General features: G+C 32.3%; 1 protein-coding gene and 1 long non-coding RNA gene across 2 annotated transcripts in view; both read left to right on the top strand.

The window, feature by feature from the left end:
- LOC134680735 (probable serine racemase) overlaps positions 1-24889 on the top strand; it is a 47288-nt gene that overhangs the window by 21635 nt on the left and 764 nt on the right. Inside the window, exons 5-8 of the mRNA XM_063539945.1 lie at positions 1675-1801; positions 2661-2711; positions 4097-4224; positions 6957-7007. Coding sequence (XP_063396015.1) covers positions 1675-1801; positions 2661-2711; positions 4097-4224; positions 6957-7007 — 357 coding nt within the window. The remainder of the gene's footprint in view (positions 1-1674; positions 1802-2660; positions 2712-4096; positions 4225-6956; positions 7008-24889) is intronic.
- Positions 18634-23174, top strand: LOC134681766 (uncharacterized). Its single transcript, XR_010100683.1, has 3 exons — positions 18634-18790; positions 21553-21640; positions 22310-23174. It is a non-coding gene; the product is annotated as an uncharacterized LOC134681766 (long non-coding RNA).

The following is a 24889-nucleotide window of genomic DNA, read 5'->3' as shown; positions in this document are numbered from 1 at the left end:
AATTGGGAATTTATGTCTAAGAGTCAACAACCCGACCAAAGAGCACAAAACAGTCGAAGGTCACCAATTCAACAAAGCGATAAAATCCCGTACTCAAACTTTTAATTTGATCATGTTCGTTTATTGTATCACTAAATTATTGATTGAAGCAGTACTTAAATGTTATTTTTTGTTTTTTCTGCATTTAAATATTTATTAAATGCTTATTCTTGGAATTACACAAGTTTGTATCTTTTTTAACTCTTTGTAGACAATCTACTGACGTCATTGTTTATGTCAGCATATTAAGTACTTTGAGTTTGCTTTCAGAAACGTAGAGCATTATTTGATTAGGGAAAACTTTGATTGCATTCTTTTTTGTAGTTGTGTGTTCTGTTACCTATACAGTTATTTTAAGTTATATAAAAATTAAGATGTGGTATTATTGCCAATGAGACAACTATCCAAAAAAGACCAAAATGACACAAACATTAACAATTATAGGTCCCCGTACGGCCTTCAACAATGAGCAAAGCCCATACCGCATTTAGTCAGCTATAAAAGGCCCCGATAAGACAATGTAAAACAATTCAAACCAGAAAACTAGCAGCCTATTTATGTAAAAAAAAATGAACGAAAAACAAATATGTAACAAATACACAAACGACAACCACTGAATTACAGGCTCCTGACTTGTGACAGGCACATACATAAATAATGTGGCGGGGTTAAACATGTTAGCGGGATCCCAACCCTCCCCTTAACCTGGGACAGTGGTATAACAGTACAACATAAGAACGAACTATAAAAATCAGTTGAAAAAGGCTTAACTCATCAGATAGACATAAAATATAAGTGGACGTGGCCGTGGACAATGTTCTTTTCTCATACCGATTTTATTGTTTGTTTCTTATTTACATATGTGTAAAAAAAGTTACACCTCCAGATTCATGAGATTTAAAGGAGGAGATTTTCAAATTTCAAAACACTATTTTACAAGGTCCCCGCCACACACTTATAGTCATGCCCCAAGTCAGAAACCGCCGAATTGATACCATTGATCATATTGCATGTTTTAAGTTAGGGCAAATCTTCCATAGATTCTGTTTGATTCAACCACAATTTCCATAGACTGCAGACGATTTAGACAGATACCTGTCTATTGTTTCTAAAAATACGTAATGTTGTCCTCTGTATGTATGTTGTTTGCTTAGTCATTGGATGGCAGTCTCGTTTACCTTGGAACCTCGGTTGCCAAGTGCTCTAAGTAGTTCTTCCACTGTGGGTGAAATCAACGACATTATGTCAATAAAAAAGACATAACACAACCATGTCTAACTTATCAAAACTATGACAAAATCACTGTATTAAACACTTCTCGATATGACGACCTTACTCCCCGTGAGCATATTGTGAGTTTATAACAAACACGAATTAAGTGGGTTCGATTCAAATCCTTATTTACCAAGTTTTTTCCTGTTTTCCCGCCGAAATTCGATAGTTCTATCCGATCACTCCTGCTTGCTCCACTAATTCAAAACTGGCCGCCACGATCATGATCACGATATTGGGGATTACATTCCAAAAATCTTTCAATCTTGTTTACATTGAAGAAAATCTCTGCCTTCGAAACTTCGATAACTTATTCCTTGAATTTACATTACATCTGATTTAAACTCTTTTATAAATATTCAGGGTACCATAGCAGTGGAGCTTTTAGAAGAAGTACCAGATTTAGATGCGATATTAGTATCGGCTAGTGGAGGCGGAATGATATCTGGTATATCTATTGCAGCTAAAGCTATAAACACAAATGTTAAAGGTAACTATCGTTATATCATAATTTTAACATACATATGTGTCTTGTCTGATCTGAAACTGGACATTGTTTAAAAATGACATTTATCGAATTTTCACTTGGTTTTTATTTGATAAACTCATTAAAAGTTTTTTATTTTACTGGCAGATATATTTTCAAAAAACTATTGTGTTTTGTAGGACCTTTTGATCTTATTTTGACCAGGATTGTATTCACATTTGGACTAAACATTACTAATCTTCTATTTTAAAACAGTATCATACGTTCTGTATGCCCATGCTATTCATATATCAGTTCATGTTATACTCTCCAGAGCACGTGTTCTTCAATGGGAGTAAATGTGCTCTGGATTCGTAAAAATGCTCCATAATATACATAAGCCAACAAGAATTGACGGACTGTTACATCATTAATTTACTTCATCTTTTTACAGAACGTAAGACATGCAAGTGTTTTCTCTGTCAAAATTCTTGTTGCATTTGAGTTGACGCTTTTTACCAGAAATGGTTTTCGAAACGCATAAAAATTACACCAGCCTAGCAGACGATACTTCATTTGTATAAACGTATGGTGTCAAGTGTGATTTATACTGTGTATAACGGTTCATCTCCTGTTTTAGGAGATTTTAAGTGGCTTGAAATTACAAATGCTAATATGTAAGAATCAAGGAGAAATTTAACATGAGAAGCAATGCATATTTGACAATGCATATTGAAACCATTTATTTTCTTTGTAAATATTAAGTCATCAATGACTTATGCTTCATTTCAACCTGTGCAGATAGTATTGCAAAATGAATACAATGTATTGAGCAGTTTTTATGTTTAACGTATTTCTCAAACTAACATTGCTTTCTTTTCAGTATTTATGGTAGAACCTGAAGGCAGAATGGTTGAGAAGTGCATGCGATCAGGTAATTGAAATACTGCAATAAGAATATATATCCTATGAACAAAAAAGAACAAAACAACGCCAAAAAAATAGAATCAAACGAATACTAGTATTGTATTTAAAATAAATTCAATATCAGACAAAAACAACAACAAATAATAATAAATGTAAAAACTAACATGCTCTCTTACAATCTCCTTGTCAAAGAATTTTAAGTTAATAAAGACAGTTCATGTATGCTCTTTTGTCCTACATTCGACCAGAGTGTACTGTATTATCTTATCCTGACTCTGTTGAGAGGTAATGTTTACATTAATTTTACATTCAGAGTTATGTTTACTTCACAGTTCGATTTATTGTTTTCGTCGTGGTTTTACAAAGTTTTTAAAGCCCTGTCGATTTTATTCAAAAACAATTCAGCTGTACGGGAGGGGGGGGGGGGGTGCATAAAATATACAACTGTGCATGCTAGAATAAATATCCGTACATTGAAGTGACATATAAAATATAAACTAAGATCGCTACGAAACAAGATAAAAGCACGGAAAGTCTCGGGTTTCTTCCTGTTTCTAACGACCTACACACCTCGTACTATGTTTCCCGTTAAATATTGTTAATTAAATCAAGTGATCAAACATAGTTATTGTATTTATAATATCGTCTAATATTTTTTCGCGCCTTTAAACTGCTCTGAATCAAAACTAATGTTATACAGTGATATCGAAACTTTCCAAATCTCTTAATTATTTGAAATAATGAAATACATACTATATTAATCTTAAAGCAGAAAATCAGTCTCTTACTGTTTACAAAACTTTTGAATTTTTGAAATTATAAGGCCTTTCTACCTCATGATCAGGAATTGATTATCTTAGTTGTATTTGGCAAAACTTTTAGGAATATTGGCCCTTAATGTTCTTCATCTACGTAAAACTTTATTTGGAATTTTCAACTTGTTTGGATTCGAGCGTCACAAATGAGTCTTTTGTAGACAAAAGCTCGTCTGACGTAAATACAAAATTTAATCCAGGTATCTATGTTTATTTTATTCTCTACGAAGTGTTGAAGACGGTAGAAATCCGTCTTTTACATTGTACAACTCCTTTAAATCACACACTTATATCTATGAAACTTTCAGAAAATTGATACTTGAAAGTATTGATGCCTTGTGGACTTTTGATTTTCTTCATTGTAACTTATATTTTATGTTATGCTGTCTTTGTCCAATGAACTACATGTACATTGATTGTTTATAAAAGATATATTTCAGTTGTTGATGTTTTATAACTTTACCCTCAGGTGAACACTTACTTAACCGTCATTTTGCTTTGTCTTCTTTATTAGAATAAGTCAACTTTTAATTCGAGATGTAATAAAAAAAACATCATAATGTATAATTAATTTTAGGTGAAAGATTGTGGCCAAACCCTCCAAAAATTCTGGATACGATAGCAGACGGGATTAGTCAACAGCAATTAGGTCATCTCACTTTTCCTATTATCTGTGATCTAGTAGAAAAGGATGTCTTCACTGTTGTAAGTCAGACAGTAGAATGAAATATACCTGTATAATGCATTTTTGTATTGTGTCGGCTTCAGGCAGTGTTGAGTAATAAATTAAAAATGACACAATTTTGTACCCTTTCTATTATACATGTTTCGTTCACCATGTTCGTGATGTTTTAAACGTATAGGTCCAGAGAATTCTTTTATTTCATATTGATGATACAGAGGAAATATGCACATGTATTTTAGAATAAAGTATGAGACGATTGCTATTACATGTATTAACTTTCTGAAGATAAAAAAAGAAAGAAACATGGATTGACAACAGTCACTCTTAATGTATAACAAAAAGTAGAATCACAAAAATGCTGAACTCCGAGGAAAATTCAAAACAAAAAGTCCCCAATCAAATGCAAAATCAAAAGTTCAAACACATAAAACGAATGGATAATAACTGTAATATTCCTGACTTGGTACAGACATTTTCTTATGAAGAAAATGGTGTATTCAACCTGGTTTTAAAGCTCTCAGTTGTATGACATTCGCATCAAATTACATTATACTGACAAAGATGCGTAAACAAAACAGACGAAACTGTGCTACAATGTGTTTTATTAATACCGAACTCTGAGAAATATTTAAAACGGAAAGTCCGTAGTCAAGTAGAAAAATCAAAAATTTCAAACACATTAAACGAATGAAAAACAATTGTCATATTCCTGAAATTAAACCAAACTTTGTAGATTTGATACCATGATTTTTAGTATTCTCAAAGCATATTTTCCAAAAGGTAAGATGACATAAAAAAATATCAATCGTATCAAAATGCATTTCTATATCATTATTTACTAATTAAGTAAACATCCATAACTTCAAAATACTATTGCATTAGGTTAACAATTAAACCAGGTCATGTCCAAACGCATAGAGGAAGACGTAGATACTCATATGGGTTAAATCCGTAGGGTCGTTGAAACAAATTAGAACTGAAGAACTGAATGGTTTTATTAAAGCACAAGCTACATCGATCTTTAAATATTTACTGCAAATAAATCCCCACTAAAATATTGTTTGTATGTGAAAAGCAAATGACATATACTGCTTAATAAAGAAATCAGGTATTGAAAATTCAACTGAAAACTCTTACTGACGAGAAAATCTTACATAATCATATGTCTGTGTTATGTTCCTACTTAATTGCAACCAGATATACAAACCTGGGTCTTCCATCACTGTATTGGATACCTAAATGACCGACATGCCATAACAAATAACATGTACAGGTTATGATTTTCAGCAAGCTTTCTGCATTCCAATGGTAACCAACTGTTCCCTTTGTGCATTTTTTTATGCAGCTGATTTCGCAATGAGCTTCTTATTGAGAATGAGAAGACGCTATCATTATTGTTCAACTTCAGATTCATCTCACTAAACAATTGGATGTAAATTGATTATATTTAACGCCTCTATCGTGTCTATACCACGAATTTTAGACAAAGGAGACAGCAGTTACAGTTAAGTCTGCCTTAAATATAGACTTACATGTACATCTAGAAATTGACAAGAGACATACCCCCAGATGTTTCGATATACCAAAACTTGCATGTATTACCAAGATTTCTATGACAGTGATTTTACATTTGTTTGATGTGTTTGAGCTTTTTATTTTATCAATTGCAAAGAGACTTTTCGTTTTAAGGTTTTTTTTTAAGTTCGGTATTGTTGTTGGTTTGTCTTTTTCCTTGTACGGAAGTTGCTAATTAGAAACGTATTATACGAAGATATTTACTTCGGGAAGTTGAAATCGCCTTACAAAAATATACGGACGAAATCACGAGTATGGTGAACGTTGATTCACAGATGACCATAAATCTTTTCCAATTCGCCTTTTCAGAAATCTCATTGCTTGTACACCAAAATGAAAATAACGTTACGTCAGTTGTTGAATTTTAATTGTTTAGAATGTTTTTAACCAATCACAACGTTTTGGTGTACGCTTTTCCATATATTACCCATAATGCATAAGATTCTGAAACGGCGAATTGTTGTAACCACAATCCCGATCTTTTACCCTAAACCATTACTTAACGAATTAGACTTATCAACGGGTTGCGTTTACAAGAGCAAAAACTCGGGTATCACACGAGGCCAAAAGATTACTTACCCTTCCGGAGCACATAAGATCCTCCCTGGTTTTTGATGGGACTAGTGTTGCTTAGTTCTTATTTTCTATGTTGTGTAATGTATACTTTTTTTTAGTCTTTTGATTGTTTTTTGTTTGTGTCAAACAAATTTCAGTTTGTTTTAGACTTCTGAGTTTGAATATGCCTTTTGGAGCTTGTGTACTGTAGTTTGTTTTTATTGTCAGTGTTTTTCCAACTCTGGAAGTTGAATTTCCTATTGGTATATTTTGACTCTTTTTTGTATGTTAAAAGTTTCGTCTTCCTTTTAATTCCGAAAAACTATGCAGTCAAGAAACCAACAGACGCTTGTCTTATTGATTAATTGTTTGTAGTACACAACGTTGGATCTTAAAAGTCTTTTTATTACTTTACGCCAATTCAATTTCCTTATCTATAACTTGCAGACATACGGAACTCAACCCTTCGTCAGTAGTATTCTATCTTTACATTTTAGTATGATACCTTTATGTATTATATTTGACGAATCGGTCTGTTTTTCAATGAATAATTATATTACCACATCAGTAGCTACTAGAAGTATATACCAAAAACACGTGACAACCGCTTACTATTTTTCAGGGAAAAGAAGAAATTATAAAGGGTATGCAGTTTGCATTTCAACATATGAAGGTAAATGTCAATTTATATTTTAGTGCAATAGTATGAGTTATATTGTTTGCTATTGATCGATGGAGGGTTAGTAAAACCCATAGGGGGTGAGGCCGTAGCCCGAGTTTCCTATTTATTTTACTTACCCGCTATGGATCCGTAGGGGGTCAGTAGCGAACCGTATAACGAATTTATCGCACTGAGAGCGTTTTGTGTCAAGTTAAGTATAAAATATCAAAATGATAACAATAACAATAGGAATTTATTAACACATTTTCTAACAAGTATTCAAAGTATTTTCTTGTATGAATATAGAACTTGGAATGAAAGTCATTTGTTCCATGTTAGATTTTGAATAATTGTCACTGTACATTTGTGAAATAATTGGGGACCGGCAGCTTGTCTTGTGTAGCTAACGTTTATAGATGATTCATTATAAGCAAAGTCCTCTAATATAGTGTTCAAATCAAATCCTTCGAAATCGGAATGTAAACTCTGTGGAGTGTCTGCTTGAATCTCTGAGCATCATTAAATTTATTTTTTACAAAATTGAAGCTCCCGTTGCTCTGATTGAATGATTTGTATATTTCTGGCTAAGTTTACATGTCAAACTCAGGTCACTCATAAATGAGGGCCCTCATGGGGTTTTTGATTATGTGATTACTTGGCCGTTTTTTTAATGATTATTTGATTATTAAGTCAAATATTTCATGATTATTTGATTACCTAGGACTGTATTTTTAGTTTATGATTATTTGATTACTAAAGATAAGTAAATATTTAATGATTATGTGATTATATTGGCAAAAAAATGGTGATTATGTGATTACTAGGACCCCCCCCCCCCCCCCATGAGGGGCCTCATAAATGTGTTCCGCTTTTTCTCCCCAACAGGTGCGTTGTAATACCATATTTCGTTGTCATCATCAACAACAATACAGTCTTATATCATACTTGACCTTATTAAATAGTCATGTGGGGGTAAGTGTAGAAAAGTAAACTGACTTGTATAGATTCTCGCTGTCAGATTCCTAAGTTATTGGATAGTGTTGTACGTTTCCTTTTCCAGCTTGTTTCACTTCGGCCCTCGCAGCGTCGAAGCTCATGTTTGCTTATCGGAATATTGAATCTTTAATAATGTCAAATACCTTATTGTTCGGAGGTGCTTTAAGGTGGCGATCTAAGCCATGTCGAATCGATTCCAAGGAAGAGGTTTTGTACATTGAGCAATCTATTTTCTAACATTAAGGTAGAAAAGAGACAACGCTTCATCCAAATGTTATGTTGTAAATCCTTCAAAGTCCGCTTCATGGTTTTTACTGGTAAGATATTCAACAGTCTCCGGGACAAGTTTGCAATTCCGCTGAGTGCAAAAGTTGTCACCTTAATTTTTGGAGTTAAGTCAAAACAAAGTTGATAACTTGGTTGGTATTGGTTCCCTGATATTTGTCCTAAAAAAATTTGGCTCTAGCACCACTGTTGAAAAAGTTATGCCCCTTTTTTCAACAATTTCCTCAGAGGAAAAGTACTTTTCCTCAAGGGAAATCAAATTTCCCTGAAGGAAAAAGATTTTTCCTCAAGGGAAATTGTTTTTTCCTCAAGGGAAAAAGATTTCCCTTAGGGAATTTGCTGCATAATTATTTCCTTTGAGGAAATTCTATTTCCTTAGAGGAAATTCTTTTTCCTTAGAGGAAATTCTTTTTCCTTTGAGGAAATTTGCAGCTTCAAATTTTCCTTCGAGGAAATTTGCAGCTTTAAATTTTCCTTTGAGGAAATACTTTTTCCTGTGAGGAAATTTGTAGCTTCAAATTTTCCTTGGAGGAAATACTTTTTCCTGTGAGGAAATTTTTGACAAACACTTTTCCTTGGAGGAAAATTCAAGACAACAAATTTCCTCTGAGGAAATCATTCACATTGTATTTCAAATTTCCTCTAGGGAAATTTCTGAACATCAAATTTCCCTTAAGGAAATGTGTTTCCTCTATGGAAATCTCATAACAGTACAAACAGTATTAATATATTTTCTGCTAGACTGAATTATTGATACAAAAGATAATTAAAACTTTAATACTGTAATATAAATTTTCATGGTGAGTATTTAACATACAAAAACAAAAGGCTGAATTTTTTAAACTAAGATTTAAACGTTGATGATGTCACGAATTTTGAAGATTTATTGCACTAGTGCAATATTAGAATTTATTGCACACTAACTTTTGGTTACGTTCTGTAGGAAATATTATATTGCTATACAATAATAAGCAAAACGCTATGAATAGCATACCATTTGTGATGTTATTAATATTGTGCTCATATTTGAATATTAAATAAAATAAACACTTTTCATGTCAAATTAACTTGTCTTCTGTTACAGCTGCTGTGTATTCAACCCCCTACATAACAGTTCAGTGCATAAATAATTCAATCCACAAGACATCTTCCTTCAATTTGTTGAATAAATTTTTTGCAACATGTTCTTCAAACATCTTCTTTGTATATTTGATATGATGGAGCCATATACATGAATGGATAAAGCAGGTGTTTATTTCGACAACAAACATGACAAAGACACTATTATTTTTCTTAATTTCTCCATAATCCATCAGTGAATATGAATGTAGGTTGTTACATTTTACACAATTGTGTTCTTTGATAGTACTCCATTTTGTTTATAGCAATTTTGTAGGATTTTTTTCTATTTCTTTTTCCAGAAAAACACACAGTTGAGTTCATTTCACATTAGTAATCCAAATAGCACATTATGTAGAAAAGTATTAACAATTAAAATTCCTCTTCAGTATAGACCTGCAGGACCTGTTGATGATCATAAAAACCAAGATATCTGACCTATAAATACACAAAATAAAAAAAAAATGTTATAAATTGAGAAAAAAACAGCAATATAAATAAGCTTATTTTATCACGTTTTAATGAACATTTTGAGAAACTTTCATTTGATATTCTTACTTGTCATGCTTATGAGTTCTCTTATTTCAGTGCTTTGTGTAAAAGATTTAATATTCTTTGTTTAGTGCCTTGCAGGGATATTTAAAGTTGAGCCACTTGCAATAGTTGTTATAGAATATTCATATGTTGTGTTAATATTTGAACCACTGTCCTATATTATGGTCAGGTTGAGTGCTCACAGAAATGAGGCCTAAATTAATATATTGTTTGTTTCCCTAATCCCTATTCTGACAAGCCAGGTGTGGGTAGGTAGGTAGGTAAATAATTTTCTTTTTCCCAAAAGCCTGAATATTATCTGATGATCCGGTAAGCCCGAAAAATCAGAAATGAATATAATAATATTTGGCTTAGTTTTGACAATAAAATTTTATGAGTAGGACCATTTTTGCAGGGTCGGTCGAGATTGGAGAAACAAACAATATTTTATATTAGGCCCGATTTTTTTTTTTAATTGTTATTGCCTTTGAACAGAACATGTTGAAATAAATTGGATTGTTTAAATCTTTATATGTTGGGATCTTTAATGAATGACCTATAAAGGAAGTGTTTTCTCATTATTGAAGGCAGGCCCATGATTGACCTTTAATTTCTTGCATCCGCTTCATTGAACTCTGGTGGATAAGTCACTCATTTACCATACCACATTTTCTTATTTTTATATGATTCATCATTCAAAGGCAATTTCTTTTATTACTGTAATTCAGAAATTATCCAAACTTTTTAGTAATGCGAATAATGTGACTGGGTGAGTATCGCAAAAATAAGAAATCATATTTTGATAACAGAAACATATATATATGATATATATCTTTATGCAGTTTTTTTTTGTAATCACAATAAGTTGTCCATTCCCTGAAAAATCTGAATTGACAGTATATAGAAGTGGTCTTACCATTTAGGCCTTGTTGTATTCTGTTTATCTTGGTTTGCGCTCATTTCTATTGTAACTGTTTATATTTTTCATTATTTTTCTATATTTCTTGTCCTATAAAACATAAAAAGGGTAAAAACTATTATTAAACATCAGTTTGTGCTTTTCTTTATATGCAGTTATATTTAAAAAGAATGGAATATTTGTGCTTTTTCATTTCACAGACTTTTTGCCAGTCATGACTTTCGCAGACTTTCACCCTGGTCAATAGTTTAAAAACAAACATTCCCATACTTTTTCCTTGTGTTCGTACTAATTTTTCATTTGACAAAAAAGACATGATTCAACTATTCTTCTATAATTTGTTTCGCTTGACTACGTTAAACTCTGAAATATTGTTAACAGTATAATCAGTATGTGTCTCACTCGTCAAAATTTCAAATTAATATATAAATAACCAATAAAAATGCTATGCATGGCTCAGCTTGATACAAACGTACAGGTTGAACCCAGAACAGTTTGGGCAATTATGGACACAACATTCAAGCTCGATACAACTCTGAATTTTAAATTTTTATTGTGATTCAATAGTTGATGCAGCATAGGTTTCTGACACAGAATGAATGTGGTCCATGAGTACTTAAAAAAAATTAAATTGACAATTAACCTCCAAAATGGTCCAATATTTAAAATCTCAATACATGGTTAGATGCAGCATATCAACATGATCAAAGAAACCCAATAATTCATTTTTTGATGAAATCAAATAAAGTTAAATTTTGGACCCTTTAGAACTCAATGTGGACCAATTTGATAATGGGACAAAATATAAAAAATCTTAACGAATGGTTAGATTCAGCATATCAAAGAGCCCCATATAATCAATTTTTGTTGAAATCAAACAAAGTAAAATTTTGGACCCCGATTTGGACCAACTTGAAATTTGGGCCCATAATAAAAAAAATCTAAGTAAATATTCAGATTCAGCATATTAATCAGAACACCAAGAATTTAAATATTGTTAAAATCAAAATAAGTTTAATTTTGGACCCTTTGGACCTTAAGGTAGACCAATTTAAACAGGACCAAAAAAACTAGGAATCTTAATACACAGTTAGATTTGGCATATCAAAGAACTCCAATAATTCAATTTTATATAAAATCAAACAAAGTTTAATATTGACCCTTTTGGCCCCTAATTCATGTTATTCCTAAACTCTGAACAAAAACTCTGGTCACAAACCTTGTGTTTGAATTTCACAGATTTCTATTAACTTGTACTAAAGTAATTAAGCGGAAACTAAATGTCCTGGGACAACGACGACTACATGATAAAATTGAGAATGGAAAAAGGGAATGTGTCAAAGAGACAACAACCTGACCATAGATTCGAGGGTTGGAATCCTTTTCTTTTACCGACCAATGCATTTGAATGGGAGATATAGTTGGAACCCCTCTTTACTCATGGTTGGGACCCCCCTTTGAAAATGGCTGGATCCGCCCCTGAGAAGCATTATAGAAAAATCTATAAGCTTTAACTCAAAATAAGGATCATTTTATTTTTAAAGGGCAGGCACAGATCCAGAGGGGGGTTCAAGGGATTGGAACCCCCCTTTTTTTGGATTATCAATGCATTTGAATGGGGACATGTAATTGGACCCCCCCCCCCCCCTTTTCCCCTTTTGTCCTGGTTAGAATCCCACCCCACCCCTTTTTAAAATGACTGGATCCACCCCTTAAGGGTCTATAATTAAGTTTGACAACATCAGACATACTACTTTAACAAAAACAAATGCCACATTTCATCCAATTTAATTTCATCTCTTACTTGCTATTTCATCCATAATATTTAAAGAAATATAAATTTGGGAGTAGTATGATTTTAATTTGCAAGTTATTAACTATCCAAACTAGAGACCTAATCATGCTAATAGAGTAGATATACTTGACTAATTTAAATCAAACTTGGGGTGACTGGGAACAAAGATTTAAGGGAATAGATGCCAGTTTACCTACAATGACCTAGTTTCATAACAAAGCTAACAATTTCAACTACATACAAGTATCAAGATTTGATCCTACATTATTTAAATATTGAAAAAAAATAGCTTTTTAAATTTGGATCTAACATTATATATAATTGTGTATGTCACATGGGTGTATTTTAATGTAAAGCATCTGAAAAATCATTAGCCGTCTCATATTAATTTCAGTTCTTCAAAAGGCAAATTTATATGAGCTTATGCTGAAAATAGAGATTTCTTATTAAGAAGAAATCCCTGCCCCCCTTTTTGTGTTAAAAATTTTGTTGATTATTTAGGGAATCACAGAAACATGACTGAGGCAAGCATCCCCCATCTGAACCCCCCCCCCCCCCCGCCCCCCCCCCCCCTGTCCAAATAATTATGACGTCTTGAAAGGCTATTATATTTTTTTCTACGTCGATGTTAGGCGTCATTGGTGAAGAGTTGTCACACAAAATAAATGATACCAAATATTCATATGAATATGTTTTTAGCTAGTGTAAGTCAGTCAGGAGAGGAGGCAACCATTTGATTTGTAGGGTGAAAAATGTGATTAATCTTGTTTGGTAAACTTGTGCTATAAATAAAAATTACCAATCCATTAAAAAATCCGTGAGCCCAATCTCATCCAATGAAATAGATTATTGTCTGTTTTCGAAGTTATATGGAAGTAAGTTAGTAGTCCAGATAAATATGACGCATTGCAAGGCATTTTTTCTGAGGAGAAGTGTAGAATGGGGGAATGGAACCAATAAATTGATCGGATCCGAAATGCCCTTCCCAGTGAAGGAGCACCTATTATTTTGTAGGTAATTATTATTAGTGTCGGTGGTCTCACAAGTAAATCAGAGTGAATATTGCATGCACATTAAAATTAGCAGAGAAGAGACAATTATCAACTTGTGTTTTATTAATTTTCTCGCAGTTATTTACGGTAAATCAGCTATATAGACATAGGAAGATGTGGTGTATGTATATATAACACAAAACAGGTGTTCGGTTCTAGTACTATATAGTGGCTATAGTATATGACTTTTAAATAACAATTATCAATTATATCTGTATTCTGTGGCGGGTCGAAGGGGATGGAATCCGGGATTGGACTCCCCTAGCTTTTTGTGAGCAATCATTGCATAAATGATAATCTCGGGAATCCTCTCAAGTTCCTACAGAAAAAGGGAGAAGGTTTGGATCCATTAAAACGTTTAATCCTGCTGCAAATGTTTGCACCTGTCCTAAGTCAGGAATCTGATGTACAGTAGTTGTCGTTTGTTTATGTTATATATACGTGTTTCTCGTTTCTCGTTTTGTTTATATAGATTAGACCGTTGGTTTTCCCGTTTGAATGGTTTTACACTAGTAATTTTGGGGCCCTTTATAGCTTGTTGTTCGGTGTGTGCCAAGGCTCCGTGTTGAAGGCCGTACTTTAACCTATAATGGTTTAATTTTTAAATTGTTATTTGGATGGAGAGTTGTCTCATTGGCACTCACACCACATCTTCCTATATCTATATACAAGGTGATAGGACGTTCCGTTTGAATAGGTTACCTGTGCATCAGGAAAAGTTTTAATATAAGAACCTTAAATATATGTGAACAGGTCGGTAAAAACTCTCTTTTGACACATAGGTAGTGCACTGTTGCATTGAACACCAATCAAAACGCTAACAATATGTGAAAAGATAACGTTTTAACCTACACAATATATGAATAAGGTATACACTTTTGAAATCTAAATTATATGAAAAGGGTGAGGTAACAGAAACCCAGCGGCAATGACACCCCTTATTTAATGGAGACATGTAGTTGGAACCCCCTTTATCATGACTAGATCCGCCCATGATTTTTACATGTAAATCAAGCCTCGGGTATTTGTTGGCATAACGGTAACCACGAAAGGGGGGGGGGGGGGCTAATTAAAAGCACGAGGAATTATAAATATACAATTCAACAGGGGTAGAGTGCATGGAGGAATGGGAATTAAAATTGTCTCTTCACGATAATCGAAAAAAGTATCTTGCACGTTATTTTCATCATCTTGTCTGAAACACTCTGAATAATGAGCTTTAAGGCGAAAACAAGGCATGTGAAATACTATAATAACATACACTTCTTTTTTTATACGTTGTATGGACAAACCCATAAATCCCTCAAACAATTTGCTTGATTCATGTCATATAAAATAAATTACAGCGCGGAAAGGTAACTTTAATTTAATATCAAACCTAAATTTTTGTTATATTTTTCAATAAATTTAAAAATCTTAATTAGGCATGCGTGAGTTCCGTTTCATGAGACCTACACAGATGTCTATAAAACAAATTAAAAATTATAAATACAGTTTTTCAATTCTTTCCGGCATAGATTAAAAAAATATGTATATAATCTTTATACGAGTTTGGTTGAATTATTTCACTTCATTATAATGATAAATCTTTTAGTTCTTAAATTTTCGATTAAAAATGAATTTATCATTTTGATATCTAACGATAAACTTTTTAAATTGAAGTGACATGGTCAGTAACCTAATTAGTTGCATGGCTGATTACCATCTTACAGGTGACCCAGTAATTTTCCATATGACAGTAGCGTGTGCCCTCGGGGTTATATCGGGGTGTGTATAACTTATTTTCTGGGGAACATCCTGTCCACGTGTAGTACTTAGCATATATTGCAACAGATGACATTAAACAAATTTTCTTTGTAGCATCGGAGGCAATTTCATGTTCGCCGACCACACAAAATATTTCACAAAAAAAGATATGATAAAATCAAAAGAAAAAGATAAAGAAATATTAACAAATAAAGGTGAAATTGAGTAAACGGGGATTCGTGTATATGAGCTTATTTTCAGTGGACAACAACAAATGGAAGTTTTTAACGACCTTGTGTGACCTATAGTTGTTGATGTTTGTGTCATTTTGGTATGTTGTGGATAGTTGTCTCATTGGCAATCATACCACATCTTTTTTTTTAATATTGACTGGTTATATACATGATATAATATATATAGCCCTTGCACGGTCAGTCCAGTGGACATATTTCATACTAGATAACTTATACAGTAATTCTTTTTATATATATGACAATAATTGTCCGATCTGATACACGTACCTATAATGTACAGAATTTTGAACAGCTTCAAATATATGGGGTCCGTAGAAACACCGCAAAGGACCTCCTTAGTGCACTAAGAACAAAAATGTGCACTAAGGACCTGATGGAATGATACAACTGTCACAAAGGATATGGCATATAGAAATAGACTTTGTAAAAGGAGAAGGTCCGGTAAGACACCTTTTAGGCCCCAAAATATAGCAGCTTTACAAAATTGTTAAAAGTAAACTTTTAGTTATTTTTTGGACAGTAGAATGCTTCAGCTTCATAAATATGTTTTTTTTTTGACAATACGTGCATGGCACATATATCGGGTACTGGCACCATAAAGTCATGCTAAATGGCAAAAACCATCTGAAAAGTGACATTTTCCGGCATATTTGCTGGATTTTTCATATTTGAGCTTGAATCGGATCGTTTTTAATGACAAAATCAGTGAAAATCTTCCACATACACTAATATATCAAATAAAATAGACACTTAAGTGTTTCAAAAGTGGTCAAAATCTTTCGTCAGATGAACCTGAAATTTGAGGCCAAAATCGGTCCTAACCGGACCTACTCCTTTCATAATTTTAAATTATATCTTTTCTATAATGTTTTCTCGACACGTACCTCAAAAAGTTGAGTGTCACCTTTAGTATAATCGGTAGAAATTCATGTTCGCTCAACCTTGAACCATGAATAATCTGCTAGTATACTGATTAAACATGTAATAGTATATGGTATTTCAAATTGTTCTCTATTTTTTTTCATTTGTTTGTTTCTGTCGTATTTATTCTGTCTGCTATATTTTTTACTTCTAAAGTAATACCGTATTTTCAACTCTTTTCAGTTTGGGATTTTTTCATCCTTTTAATTTTAAAAAGACAAATAATTGTGAACACTTCACGGAAAAGTGAGGATTGATATTTGGTTGCCAATACTCCATTCATTTTTCTAATGTCAGGAACTATGCCATTTATCAATATTTCGATTAAATAATTAAACTTATAGAATTATATATATATATATATATACACTTAAAAGTTTATTTAGAGTAACCATATGCCGGATGAACAAAAAGTGTGCCATTTATTGAAAAACATATGGTTTGGTATAACAAGAAAACTTCTCTAATGTTCTAAACATTTCTCACATAACCCCTCCCTCCAAACCCCCACTTCAAGCTCTGGATCCGCGCTTGCCCATAGTGCTTATTACATTATAAAATAAAATGGTATTCATCTTCAATTGTTGAAATAAAGATGAATTGTTAAAAAAAAAAGCATTGACACCAGTTTAAAGTTATCGTTCATAGAAGACAGTTATGATTTATTCTATAATTCTCTTTTTAAAACGTAAAATAATTTTACCTCTTGGAGTTTTTCTATATTACTTCTGTAATCGGATTTTGAAGAACCCCATGGACACCACATACTCTCAAATGTCTTTCAAGGAATAATGATAGTATGTAGACTCTTGTGTTGTTAGTAAGGAAATAAAATATCAAAAGCCTTTGTTTCTCAATTTGTATATTAATAATAGAGTTTGTTAATTAAAAAAAAAGCTTGCTAAGCAATTTCCTTAAAAACTAAATATATATAATAAAATATTGAATCTGAAATATATATAACAAAGGCAAAGTTTTAAAACACAAAATTTATTTTTTATTTTTCTTTCATAAACTTGAAATTATACCACGCTAAATCGTTAGGTTAACAACCATTGATTAATCAATAAGTAACGATCAAAAGACAATTGTTTATTGGATTAGGTTGATTGAACATGATGATTCGGGAATCTGCAATAAACCGTTGGTCACGTGGCGAGTGGCACGCGTTTATTAAAAAGTCATTTAACTTCAAAATAACAAAATCTATTGATACCTAACATTATAGCTTTGAGGTTTTTAATCATACCCTCTTATATTCATGCTCGCTGTGATCTTAAAACATCGTTTTAGTGTCCTTAATGCAAAAACTTTCTTCTTAGTGCACTAAGAAGTCTTTTGCAGTATTTCTACACACCGAAATATAAGGCCTTATTATTGGTAATATACCATATAAGTGTCACTTATGGCTTAACGTGTTACCAAATTAAGAAGAAGAAATAGGCTCAAAACCGCATTTTTAACTTTAGATTTTTTTTCAATCCCAAAATAGAGAAGAGGTCCGGTATACAGACTAATTAAAAAGTCCAGATGAGAAGTTTAACTTTTAACTGTTTCTTGACGCATGCAAAAAAAATGCAGTACCTGGTTACAGTTGCTCATTGAGAAATTATCATCTTTCGATTAAATGATCTTCAATCTATATGGTCTTCATTTTAAAAGTTATAAAATCTAAATGTGAAGTGATCTAAAATGTTCAATATTAATGAGTATTTTCGCTGTGAAATGAATCTAAGGTCGTCTAAAAGTATATACATGTGTATTTTACCCGACTACTGACTACATAGTAAACTATTCATTATGTATGTATAAGGGGGTCTGAGCGGGACTCGGGATTGTCGAGGCGTATTTTTTGTTGTGCAGTGAAAAAGCGAAATGAAGTTTAGCGGGACATGGGAAATTACAAAAATATCAGAATTGTTCACTTATATAGTGTAAGCGTAATGGCATCATGCGGGAATCTAAAAAAATAAATAGTAACTAAGCGGGATCCGTGAACAGAACCCCCAATGAGACCCCCATTAGTTGTGGCTTATTTTGGTTCTTTTTAGTTCGTTTCTTTCCCCTACATTACTTGACCGTTTTTGTAAAACAACAGCACTCGAGGTCTGACAGTATTTTACCAAGAAATGCACAAAATATTCAAAAAGAAGGCCTAGAAAATTTAAATATTGGTATGCACACACACTCCCCTGTCAGCACAGACAATTATATGTTTGTAAACGCGCCAAGCTCGTTTCTAATATTTATAATAGAACTGAAAAGAAAATTGAAATGGAAATGGGGAATGTATCAAAGAGATAACAACATGACCAAAGAGCAGATAACAGCCATAGGTCACCAATTGGTCTTCATTGCAACGAGAAAATCCCAAAACATGAGACTTGGGTGGATCCTGAGTCAAATAAAGGGGTTCCTAACCCAGGACAAATTTGGGGGGGGGGGGTGTTAAACTACATGTCCCCATTCAAATCATACTAGTTGAGTGATAATGGACGTCATACTAAACTTTTCAATACAAAAAAAAAGAAACTAAAATAAAAATCATACAAAGGTCACAAAGGCCATAACTTCTGGCTCCTGAATAAGAAAAAGTGCAAAATGCAGTGGGGATAAAAGCCTTTACTGTAAATTCCTGAAATTACAATTATATAAATCATCTCGCATCTTTGTGCATTTCTTGAAATTGGTCATATTAATAAATGCATGCAATATTTTCAGAAAATTTCAATATATAGGCTTTTTTTTAAAAAGTCAATCTTGTGCATGATTATCAATGATTATACTTGCACAATTAACACATGTGGTTCTCAAAACTCAAAGGTGTCTATGCTATTTATGACAACTTTTATACCCCCGCTTTCAAAAAAGGGGGGTATACTGTTTTACCTCTGTCTGTCAGTCCGTCCGTCCATCCGTCCGTCCCATGAATATTTTTCTTCGCATTTTTCGCAGGAACTACAATACAAGGATTTCTAAAATTTGGTTTCAGGGTTTATCTAAGTCATTTATACCGTGTGATGCGTTTTCAGATTGATCACTTGTCAACTTCCTGTTAACCGAACACTTGTATGATTTTACACATGATAGCCAAGTTGAAAATTTTCGACACATTTTTCTCAGGAACTGCAATATAAGGATTTCTTAAATTTGGTTTTAGGATTTATATAAGTCAGCTATACCGTGTGATGCGCTTTCAGATTCATCACTCGACAACTTCCTGTTTACCGAACATTTGCATATTTTTACACTATTTACATGATTTATATTATCCACTTGCGGCGGGGGTATCATCAGTGAGCAGTAGCTCGCAGTTTCACTTGTTAATAAAGTATAAATTTACAAAATATGTTTAGAACTATATGATTTTTATGTTTTTAAGCATAGATATAGTAGGTCAGGATCTGCCAACTCTCACTGACTGACTGAGCACATAAATTCAACACAAGTTTTTTGGTGTTGCTTAGTGTTTTGTTTTGTTTTGTTTTTCTTTTCTGCATCTTATGTTTTGCCTTGGCATTGTCAGTTTCTCTTTCATTGCCTTTGTTTTTTTTGTTATGTTAAATAACAAGTCACATATAATCATGATAATTAAGGTCCTTTTTAATTTTTAGGGATTTTAAATTTTTAATTTAAAGTTAGGGATTTTATTCATAAAAGGGGAGATTTTCCAGTACGTATACTACATGTATTAATAATTTGAGCAATTTTAATGAAACTTGGTGAATTATTTTTGTATAACATACATGACATAAACATGATAATTTTCCTTTTAATTTAAAAAAAAAATCTGATTTATGTCATTGTACTATCATGACATGGGATTAGGATAGTCTCAAGAATGCTTTCACAAATTTTTATGAAACTTTGGTGAATTGTTTTTATATCTTGACATAAACACCCTTTTTATTATTATGACCCAAAGTGGAGGGGGCATAATGTTTAACACTTGATCGTTTGTCCGTCTGTCCCAAAGTTGTTTTTTGTTCTCTTACATTACTTTAGTTTGCCTCAAACAAATTCAATTAAACTTTTACAAAAGCTTGTTATCACAATACTCAGATCAAGTTTGAATTTTGGTGATGTCAGTGTTACTGTACTAGAGTATCAGAGTTATGCCCCTTTAGAAATGGGGAAAATATGCTGAATTTTTGGTTTCCTGTTTTCTAAACTTTAGTTTGTCTCAACCAAATGTTATGAAATCAATACACAATGCTTATAACCACAAAATACAGATTAAGTTTGAATTTTGGTAGTGTCTCTTTTACTAAATTCTATAGTTATGTTCTTTAAAAATGGAAAAAAAATGTTTCAGCCTTCTAACTTAAGTTTCCCTCAACCAAATTTTATTAAACTTTAAAACAATACTTTTTTTCACAATTTTAATCAGATCAAGTTCAAATTTTTGTAGTAAAACTTTTACCGTTCTTCAGTTATGTTCCTTTAAAACTTTGAATAATATGCAAGCTGGAGTATCATTCCCTATTTATCATGTATATTTTTTTATAAGATGCAGAGTTAAGGAACTTTAGTTGTTGCAAAGTTATTTAAAATTTGTCCATTTTCAAAATCTTTGAAAGGTTTTAGAAATGTATTTGTTAAAAAAATCGCAACCTTAAACTTATAGTCACTTGAGAGATCTATAAATTGAGCCAAATTATATACATGTTTTATGTCAATGAATACCACTGTTTGTGCATGTTTAGTTTTTTTTGGAGGGCGGGGGTCTTATTTGCGCAGTGCTCATAGTTTTTTAGTAGATCAATAAAATTCATTTAAAGCTTACAGACCAGCTATAAGGGCAAGAAGCTTATCAAGCACTCATGGTTTAGATTTTTATTAAACACACATTAATAATAATATACATATAAATGTACATTAAACAGAAAAAATATTGATGCAAGATGTCATTCAACTTTTACTCTTTTATGTATAGGACAAGAACTATAGAAGATACAGAGAAATAATATACAGCAGAAATGATAGGCAATGTAAAATTTGCAGAAGCCAACTAAACCTAAATGGTAAGGCACCTTTTAATTTTAAAAAGTTATTGAACTTGAAAGATGATTACTAGTATCATGATTACTATAAAAATTCAAAGATGTGGTATATTAAATATGAAAACTATCATGGCTTTGAGAAAGAAATTGTAGGCCTGTTATGACCTTCAATAATGAGAAAATCAATACCCTATACTATAGTCAAAGTATAAAAGACCTAAAGAATTCAAACTGTAAAACTAATCATGCTAATTGCCTAGTTTATAACAAAATAAATTACAAAAAATAAATATGACCCGGTATGAAACAACAACAACAACCACTAAATTTTAGTGTCAGACTAAACTGATAAAAGCTACAGGCTCTGAACTTTGGACAGGCACAATAGGAATATGGCAAGGTTATATAAAAATAAGATGTGGTATGATTACCAATAAGACAACTCTCCACCAGACAACCAATGATGTAAATTTCCTGCAAACATGGACTTGACTACTGTAAATCAACTAATTTTTCGTGAATACTTTATCTTGCATTTTATACTTTCTAGTCTACATCGCAGTTATTTATTTTTCTCAAGTTCAAGTTTACTTAATGTATTTTAATAAGGAAAGATACACATGAAAAACATTTATTGCTGTTTCTCTCTCCATTTATAACATTTTATTTGCTTTTTTTGTGTATTTATAGGTGATCAGACATCTCGGTTTTCATGATCAATAGGTCATTACTGAAGAGGAAACTTAAAGTTGAAATTTATTTACATAGTGCATAATTGGATTAATTTGAAATGGAATGTGTGCTTTCCTGCAAAAAAGAAATAGGAAATTTCAACATGTGATAATGACCATATAAAACAAAATGGAGTTCTATCATAGATACCCAAAAACACTATTGCATAAAAGCAACAACATATCTTAATCAAAAGAAAGGAGAATGCAGAACAAATACTATTTTGTTGTTGAAAAAGGAACACCAGTTTTATCCACTCATTTACATCGCTCCCTCATATCAAATATACAGAAGAAGATCATTGAAGAACAATTTGCAAAAATGATTTCTCTTAGAATTGAAGGGAATTGTTTAGTGAATGGAATAATGTATTCACTGAATTCTTACATAGTGGATTGAATAACTGTACACAAGCTGAAACAGAAGAAATTCTAATTTAAAATAACACGAAAAGTGTTTATTTTATTATTTAATCTGCAAATATATAAATATTTTTTTTAGAACACCACAAATGATATAATGACATTCAAATTGGTTGCTTATTATTGTATCGCATTACAATTACAAAGAAAACAGAAGCATTTGCTCAAAAAAAATTATAAATCAAAGTTAAATTTATATAAAAAGTATAAACAATACCTAGATCTAAACAGTCAGACTGTATTATTTTCAATGTCATTAAAATTTTGAGTCAAACATTTATTAAAGTTTTAAATATCATTTGCATCAATTCTACAGTCTTTTAATAATTATATTCATACTGTTTGTATACATGGTGTAGTGAAGAAATGTTTAACAAGTAAAAATAAGGAAAAACATTTCCTTAAGGGAAATTTGATGTTCAGAAATTTCCTTAGAGGAAATTTGAAGAGCAATGATTTCCTCAGAGGAAATTTGTTGTCTTGAATTTTCCTCCAAGGAAAAGTGTTTGTCAAAAATTTCCTCACAGGAAAAAGTATTTCCTCCAAGGAAAATGTGAAGCTACAAATTTCCTCACAGGAAAAATATTTCCTCAAAGGAAAATTTGAAGCTGCAAATTTCCTCAAAGGAAAAAGAATTTCCTCTAAGGAAAAAGAATTTCCTCTAAGGAAAAAGAATTTCCTCAAAGGAAATAATTATGCAGCAAATTCCCTAAGGGAAATCTTTTTCCCTTGTGGAAAAAACAATTTCCCTTGAGGAAAAATCTTTTTCCTTCAGGGAAATTTGATTTCCCTTGAGGAAAAGTACTTTTCCTCTGAGGAAATTGTTAAAAAAAGGGGCATAACTTTTTCAACAGTGGTGCTAGAGCCAAATTTTTTTAGGACAAATATCAGGGAACCAATACCAACCAAGTTATCAACTTTGTTTTGACTTAACTCCAAAAATTAAGGTGACAACTTTTGCACTCAGCGGAATTGCAAACTTGTCCCGGAGACTGTTATTCCCTGAACAATTTTCCAGATAGGGTGTTACTCTTTTGTGTTTTGTAGGAGTTAATGTTCCGTCTTTTATCGTCAATGTCCTGACGTGTTGACGTCCCAAATCACTCCATGTTGTTGCAGACGAAAATATGACGTCACATGTTGTTTGCAATGGGAGATAACTTGTGTTAAAGGGCTGATTTTGTATACTGATCAACGGGGAACAACTCCAAAATAATTACATGAATCGATAAGGTTTTGAGTTTAAAATACCGTTTTGAAAATTCGAAGCGGCACATACGTCATCTTCCATCGCCGCCATGACACCTCCTATGAAATTTACTGACAACCTACGGGCCCATAGGGGGTCACCACGTGACGGCGTAAAACCAATCACAATGTAACTATTTACTCGAGGTGCGATAATATATTTTTGGCTGGTCTTTGTATTTCAGACCTGACATTATTAGTTACATAGTGTGTTAGTGACCTAATACGATATATACGGGGTCAGTAAATGCCATATGGGGTGATAGCAGAGCTTTATTTGTTGAAGTTAGACTTTGACTAGAGTAACTAGTTTGCATGCAAACCACATCTTCTTATATTTATATTTATGTGTTCATGTGTTCAATTTCAAGAACTTCTTCCATTGGTCTGCACAAACAACAAATGCCAACAATAACAATTTAATACCAACAACCTTGATATAACAATATTAAACTGCACTTTCAACACATTTAAATAACCAAGTAGTGTCCATGGCACATCTAAAATGGTCCTCCACTACTAACCGTGTATTAAAATAAGCCCCGCCTTCCTACTTGGCTAATACAATATACACGGTTTCCACGTGGACGCTTTTAACCAATAACATTCTTATGAATGTATTGGAGGTACGATAATGCACTATATGCAAATTTACAAATTCGGTAAACAAATTTCGGTGTATAAATTATGTTCTGCTTCAAATAAAAAAAAAATAGTAACTACCAAATGTCACAATCTTATATTTTCTTAGTGCGATCCAGCCCTAGGAGTTAGACCGGAGAAAAATATATTTGCTCTGTGTAAGAAGGATTTGTCCCTGTTACTTTGAGAGCTTCAGTTTTAACACGTTAAAAGACGAAATGGTTTT

This window comes from Mytilus trossulus, chromosome 8 (assembly GCF_036588685.1).
Source record: "Mytilus trossulus isolate FHL-02 chromosome 8, PNRI_Mtr1.1.1.hap1, whole genome shotgun sequence".
In the NCBI taxonomy this organism is placed as follows: Eukaryota; Metazoa; Mollusca; class Bivalvia; order Mytilida; family Mytilidae; genus Mytilus; species Mytilus trossulus.
The sequence above is the reverse complement of the archived record's forward strand: the minus strand, read 5'-3'. Positions and strand labels throughout refer to the sequence as shown.